The 6,857-nt window shown below is 58.3% G+C and overlaps 1 protein-coding gene across 1 annotated transcript; it reads left to right on the top strand.

Annotated features, from left to right (window-relative positions):
* The first annotated feature begins 4,627 nt into the window (after nt 1-4,627).
* CEBPE (CCAAT enhancer binding protein epsilon) lies at nt 4,628-6,064 on the top strand. The gene is made up of 2 exons (XM_036844538.1): nt 4,628-5,137; nt 5,729-6,064. The coding sequence occupies exons 1-2, from the start codon at nt 4,628-4,630 to the stop codon at nt 6,062-6,064; spliced, it is 846 nt and encodes a 281-aa protein (XP_036700433.1).
* Nucleotides 6,065-6,857: the final 793 nt, after the last annotated feature.

The raw sequence follows: 6,857 nt of genomic DNA, 5'->3' as shown, positions 1-6,857 counted from the left end.
GGAAGGGACAGCCTGAGCCTGTGGAGAGACTCCAGTGTGGGGGGTGGGGGGTAGGCAGTTAGGAGAGCACCCAGCTGGATGCCAGGGGCTTGATGGGAGGGACTGGGAGGTGAGGTGGGGTCCACTCAGCTGTCCGAGCGGAAGACTAGGAGGGCTGAGGGATCAGGAAAGAGGAGGAAGCAGTCAAGGTAAGGACAAGTACCTCCTGGCGCTCTGGGTTAATCGCCGGAGGAAGTTGACAGGATTAGTCCTTGCTTGGAGTCCCTCCTTTGTGGGCAGCCCTCCCGGCTGCCTGTCCTGAGACAGCATCATTCCAGAGCCAGCACTGCTGACAGACGTGGGGAGGAGGCAGGGCCGGGGGCAGGGGGGGTGAGGGGTGCGTTAAGACATCACCCTTCACCATCTGGAACACTGTGAGGACACTGGCAGGCAAGATGCCTCCACTCCCAGTCCCAGCCTGGCCCCAACACGCCTGTTTTGTGGCTGGCGTTCTAGACTGAGGCTGGAGGCTTGCCATTCACAGGGGCACAGACACTTGGCTCTGAGACCCAGCCCAGCCACCAAACAGCTGTGTGTCCTTGGGCAAGTCAGTTAACCTATTCAGCACTTTTAGAGGGATGAAAAAAGAAGACTGAATCTAATCTCAAAGGGTTCCTGAATCTCCCAGCCCGTGGCTGTCCCAGAAGAGTGAGAGCAAACTGGGCAGAGGCCAGTCTTGTGCAAGAGGCCCTTCTCCAAGCCTCACATGCCCCTTGGGGATCCCCCAGTTCCCCAACACACACTTTTCCTTTCCCCAGGCTGCCCGAGGCTTCCTCATGTCACCCCATTCCAGCAAGTCCAGCCCTCCCCAACCTCTCTCAGTCCCTGGAGACACCTGTCCCTGGGGGCGCCCTCTCTTTTGTAAGGTGACACTTGCTGATCTTTTCAACCTGCTCAAAAGGGCAAATGTGGGTCTCCTCCTAGGCAACATGCATTTATTTTTAACCTGGGCCATTATGCTGTCTTAACCCTGTCAGTCACTTTAATGCGGGGAATTTCAGACGCTCTGATCTTAGGGAATTTGGGAGCCTTTGGAGGTCACTGAAATCACAGCTGCTTATGCATTCATTTATTAATGTAGTCAAACAATAAATGTTTCTCTAACCATTGTATCCAGGATTTTGCTATACGCTATGGGAATAGCAAACTTACTCTTGAATTTTCCGAGTCAGCACAGACTTCAAATATTTTGTTTCACTGTCTCTGTAAGAACATTCATATGTGTCAACCCACCTGTCCTTAATTTTAGTTCAGGCAATGTGGTCACCCTAGCTGAAAAAGTATCTGACCTACCTTTAAGGAGCAAATAGCCTTCGGGGGAAAGAAGGTAAGAATGCACATGGCACGTGTGTGCGCACATCACAGATCACTGCCCACTCTGCTGGGCTGCGAGCGTCTGCAGGCAGGGCTGGACCCGCCAGATCCCCAGAGCCTGCGCAGTGCCTGGGACCTACGTGCAAAAATGCCTGTCCAACTGAGGCTTCAGAAAAAGCTGCAGGTAGTGTGTCACTCAGGAGACACGGATAAACCCCGCAGGGGGCAGTCAGAGGGCCGGAAGGAGACTGGCTGGCTGAGACCACTTGCTTTCCGTACATTATCTTGTTCAAAGTTTAATTAAACAACCGACAAAGTAGGCATTACTACTGCCATTTTACAAGTGAGATTAAGTAACTGGCCCAAGGTCACCGAGTGGTAGGTGACAGGGAGATCTGAGCCAGGTTCTATCGGACATGCTCGCTGCCTCCCTGTTGGAAGGACTTGGTGAAGGAGGTGGTGTTTGAACTGAGGCCTGTTACAAAGTCATTAAGATACTACAGGGGCTTTGTTTCAGTTAATGCACACAGGTAGCAACAGCAGCTGCAGGGAGAAAATGATCCTGCTGACCAGGTGACCGCAGGGTGGGGCGGGGGGGCTTTCATCTGCTCCTGAGCAACTCCGCAGAACCCGAGAATCCCCCAGCCCTTGACTAGCACTGCCCTCCCTACCCCCTTCCCCTCCAGCGCCCCCTCCTTCCCCGCCCAGACGTCCAGAGCGCCCCGGTTACTGGGAAACACGGCAACGTCGGCCAGGGAGGTGAGGGGCCGAGATCACTTATCTCCTCCACGGCGGAGCTCCGAGCGTTCTCATTTCCTGCTGGCCTATCTGCACACCTCCCGGCTTCCTCCAGCGCCGGCTCGCCCGCTCCTGACGCATCTCCCCCTCCCCCAGGGTGCCGGACTGAGGGCAAAGAAAGCTCTCTGAGTCACACAGCTCCCCCTTTCCCTAGCTCTTCTTCCCCGGGGGTTTTAAGAACTAGACCCCTGCCCTTCCCCCCCCCCCCACGTCTGCGCCACAGCCCTGCCTGACCTTGGGTGGCCGTCCTCTCAGCCTCGTTTTCCTCCTTTACAAAGCAAGGATAAGTACACCGTCTATCTTGCTTACTTTCCTATCTGATTCACAGGGAAATGGTCTGCAAGGAAAAGGGTATGTTTCAATGACTGAAAAAGCATAACACCAGAAAATGCAAGGCCTTAACTATCATCACTAGTTCATCGTCAGGGAGTGAATAGAATTCCTCCTCACTGAGACAAGGGCCTGGCCCTGGTCCTCTCCGCCTGCCCACTCTCCCTGTAACTGCACTGCAAGACCCACATCTCGGCCATGTTTCCTCTTCCTCCTTCCGGGCGTCTTGCCCTTGCCAGGGCTGTGGGAGGCTGCCCTCTGCCGGTTCACCTGATTCCTGACCACAGTGGCCCCTCGAGTCCTGAATTTTGGGCCAATATTACCACCTGGTGTTTAACTGAGGCACTGCTGCCAAACTGGAGCGGCTCAGCTTTGGTACCTGTTTGCCACAGGGTCCTCTGAAATGGAGAGAAGGCAGAAATCTCCCGGTCTGGGACCTGAGATCTGTCTCCTGGGTGCAAGCAGATCTCCTCAGGCCAGGTCAGGGCTTTCAGAGAAAATACCTCAAGCTGTGCACAGAGAGTTGGGGGGGTGGGGAAGGGGGAGGGAAGAATGCTAAATAGAGGTGTAATTGCCTGATTTGCAGGCAGCCCCGTCTCTGTCTGCATACTTTATTTTAGCGTCCAGTGGTGTACACAGCCCCTCTGCATTTGCACCACTGAGGCCTGGCCCTCGTTGTGCCCGACTTACAAAACCTTCTGGCCTCCACAGGGCACTCACGGCATTTGCTGGTGACAAAAGAGCCAGTGACACATTTCTATGTGTCCTTTCCTTCTCACTGTACCTATAGTCCCTTTTGCAGATGAGATGCAACAGGTAAAAGCAGGGCCACAGCGGTACCTCTGACAGGAGGGAGTGGGTAGTTCCCAGAGGAAAGAGAAAAGGGAAGGGAGAGGGGGCCCCCGTCTGAAAAAGCGCAGAGAGCGAGCCATGGGCTTCTCCTGGAGACCCTGAAACAGAGCCCCAGGAAGAGGCGATGACAAAAGAGAAGGCCTCTCAAGCCTCACAAGAGGAAGTGGACCCAAGAGAGGTCAGAGAACGGCCATGCAGAAGGAAAAAGAGCAAACTGAGCTGCTGCGAGGGCCTGAGCCCTGCGGCACAGGAAACGGGCAGAGCCCTCAGGACCCAAGTGGGGCAGAGCGCCAGCCCGAGGCTCTGGCAGTGCAGGCCAGGCGCTGGAGCCACCGGAGGAATGCAGCTGTCAGTTCCTGGGGCTGCCAGGGTCTGGGGCACAGGGCCCAAGCCCTGACCAGGTGCCTCAGCTGAGCCTGGGCAGTCAGGGATGGTGCCAGGCTGCTAGAGCTAGCCCGGGCTGGAAACTCGCGAGGGCTTGGGCTGTTACACAGACCCTGTGCAAAAGCCTAGGGAAAAGAGCCTGCTCTGCACCATGAGACAAGCCCTAGTGTATGGCTTGGTCCCAGATTTATCACTACTTCCTAAACCCCTCAAACAGCACCGCCTGGCTTGCACCCAGGAGAGTGGCTCGGAGAGGTGGGGCTACGAAAAGAACTGAGTGGCCCCGGGGGTAGGTGGAGACCAGCACTGTAGGGGGGGACTGCGAGGGAGGGAGGCGTGTCCAGGGAGGAGCTCAGATCAGGCTGGGGGTCAGCACTGGAGGAGGGTTTTCTCTGTTCCTTCTGACTGGGCACTCATTCTGCACAGGACTTTTTGGAAGTCGGAGGGAGGAGGATACTCAGAGTGAGGTGTTGCCCTCAAGGAGGATTCTGGAATCCCCTGGACTCAACAGGGAGGGGGAGGCATACCCAGAAGAATCAGCTCCTGGGCATCTCAGAACCCTGGCTTGGAGCCTGACCAGAGTACCCCCAACTGCTTAAATAGGCCAGGGGCCCCATTTCTTTAAAGCCTGCATCCCTCCCTCTGCGGTGCGCCCTGCCCCTCCCTGAGTCACCCCAGGGAGAGCGGGGGGGAAAAAAGGGAAGAGAAAAGAGGCATTGACTACAGAGGAAGGAAAAGGAAACAGCAGAGGAGGGAGGAGAGAAGCCACACAGGAGTGGGTGACAGCGGAGATCGGAGAGGGCAGATCTAGGGCAGATCTAGGGCAGGGGGAGACAGCAAGCCGAGCATCCCAAAGGGTGCCCCAAGAGCAAGGCGGCCAGGGGCGGGGAGCCGAGGGGGCGGGCCGGCCATGTCCCACGGGACCTACTACGAGTGCGAGCCCCGGGCTGGCCAGCAGCCACTCGAGTTCTCAGGGGCCCGAGTGGGGCCTGGGGAGCTGGGGGACATGTGTGAGCATGAGGCCTCCATTGATCTGTCTGCCTACATCGAGTCTGGGGAGGAACATCTCCTCTCTGACCTCTTTGCTGTGAAGCCGGCGCCTGAGGCCCGAGGCCTTAAGGGCCCTGGAACCCCTGCCTTCCCCCACTACCTGCCGCCTGACCCGCGGCCCTTCGCCTACCCTCCACATACCTTCGGCCCCGACAGGAAGGCCTTGGGGCCTGGCATCTACAGCACCCCAGGGAGCTACGACCCCAGGGCTGTGGCTGTGAAGGAGGAGCCTCGGGGGCCCGAGGGCAGCCGGGGGGCCAGCCGCAGCGGCTACAACCCTCTGCAGTACCAAGTGGCACACTGTGGGCAGACGGCCGTGCACCTGCCCCCGGCCCTGGCAGCACCCAGCCAGCCCTTGCGCGTCCTCAAGGTAAGAGTGGCTCAATTCTCCTCCCCGCCACCCAGGGGCTGGAGGGAGGCCCGTGCGGATGGGGTCTGTGTGTGGTGTTGCTCGGTGAAATCGACCCACCACAAGCCTTCTGTGTTCGCCCCCCAGTCATAACCCCTCTTGGCTTCTCTGTGAATTCACTCCCCCGCCGATCCCCACTGTGTGACCGGAACCAATGTGTCCCGCAGTCCCTGTGACCAGGTGACCTGCCCTGACCTCAGCATGCACCCCCCCCCAGCTTCTCTGCTGCCCACCAGCCCCCTCCTCTCATTTCTGTGTCACCTCCTGCTTCTAGAAAAGGAAATGCCTGCTGATGATAGAACTGGAGACTCAAGATAGATGGAAGGAAAGTGTCCTCAGAAAGTGTGGGGACGTGAAAGGGAGTTTGGGTCAGAGCAGAGGACACTGTACATCTGGCAGGGCAGTGGCTGTTCTGTTGGGGGCCAGGAGCTGGCTCTGAATGCCACATCCCTCCAACGCTCCACGTGTGCTCTGACCACTGGGATTCCTGCCCCACCTTTGCTCTACTTCCCCACAGCCCTCACTCTTGTCCCTCTGTACCTTCCCCTCCAGGCCCCTTTGGCCGCTGCCGCGCCCCCCTGCAGCCCCCTCCTCAAGGCGCCCTCACCGGCCGGCGCTTCGCACAAGGGCAAGAAGGCCGTGAACAAAGACAGCCTGGAGTACCGGCTGCGGCGGGAACGGAACAACATCGCGGTGCGCAAGAGCCGGGACAAGGCCAAGAGGCGCATTCTGGAGACGCAGCAGAAGGTGCTAGAGTACATGGCCGAGAATGAGCGTCTGCGCAGCCGCGTGGAGCAGCTGACCCAGGAGCTGGACACCCTTCGCAACCTCTTCCGCCAGATCCCTGAGGCCGCCAACCTCATCAAGGGTGTAGGGGGCTGCAGCTGAGCCCGCCTGGCAGACTGTGGGCACCAGCCCCCGGGGCTCAGCCTGACCCTGGGGACCCTCACCCTAGAGGCCCCAAAGGCCGAGTCAGAGACAAAGACAGTGGACAAATGGCAGCGGGGGGCAAGACAAGGAGGAGGGCGGGCCCCAGCCTAATGATTCTGTGGCTGAATAAAACTGCACTATGGCACGGTGCTGGGGCTGTACACTGGGCCCGTGTGTGTGTGTGTGTGTGTGTGTGTGTGAGAGAGAGAGAGGGAGAGAGAGAGAGAGAGAGATGGGGGACTCCAAAGGTAGGGAATGCACGAGGCTAGGCCTGCATACCTCTTGATTCCAGGCCACATTCGGGAAATTCAGCAGACAAGCTGCCTACAGCTCTCCCACAGTGCACCGCACAGCCAGGCCCTGTATCTCTCCCTCTGCTCTTCTCTCGACCCGGCCCACTCTATCCCCACCCCAGAGGACCTGGAACAGCCTCTGGACACTCCCCTAGCAGAGCTCTGTGGCTCGCAGGGAGATCTCAGCACCTCCAGTCCCTCCTGCCTGGGCCTGCTGACCCCAGCCCTGCTCTATCTCACCTTGAGGTATAGGTCTGGGAGTTCCTGCCCCAGGAGATCAAGGGAAAATTCCAGATGGCTCTGATGTATTTACGGTGCCTTAGCTCTTGATCCGGGACTCAATCCCTTCTCCCCAGTTCCCAAACTTCAGTCTGCCAGACTGACAGACCCCCCCGTGCCTCCAACCCACCCGCTCCCACCTTTGTCCCTCGTTCCCTAGGGCTTCGGTTCCCTAAAGA

The sequence above is a fragment of the Balaenoptera musculus genome, chromosome 2 (assembly GCF_009873245.2).
Source record: "Balaenoptera musculus isolate JJ_BM4_2016_0621 chromosome 2, mBalMus1.pri.v3, whole genome shotgun sequence".
Lineage (NCBI taxonomy): Eukaryota > Metazoa > Chordata > Mammalia > Artiodactyla > Balaenopteridae > Balaenoptera > Balaenoptera musculus.
The sequence above is the reverse complement of the archived record's forward strand: the minus strand, read 5'-3'. Positions and strand labels throughout refer to the sequence as shown.

What these genes read in the sequence shown, in the direction of transcription:
- CEBPE (XM_036844538.1), top strand. Translation starts at nt 4,628, where the DNA reads ATGTCCCACGGGACCTACTACGAGTGCGAGCCCCGGGCTGGCCAGCAG. An exon ending in AGCCCTTGCGCGTCCTCAAG is followed by an intron (nt 5,138 to 5,728) that starts GTAAGAGTGGCT and finishes CTTCCCCTCCAG; the next exon opens with GCCCCTTTGGCCGCTGCCGC.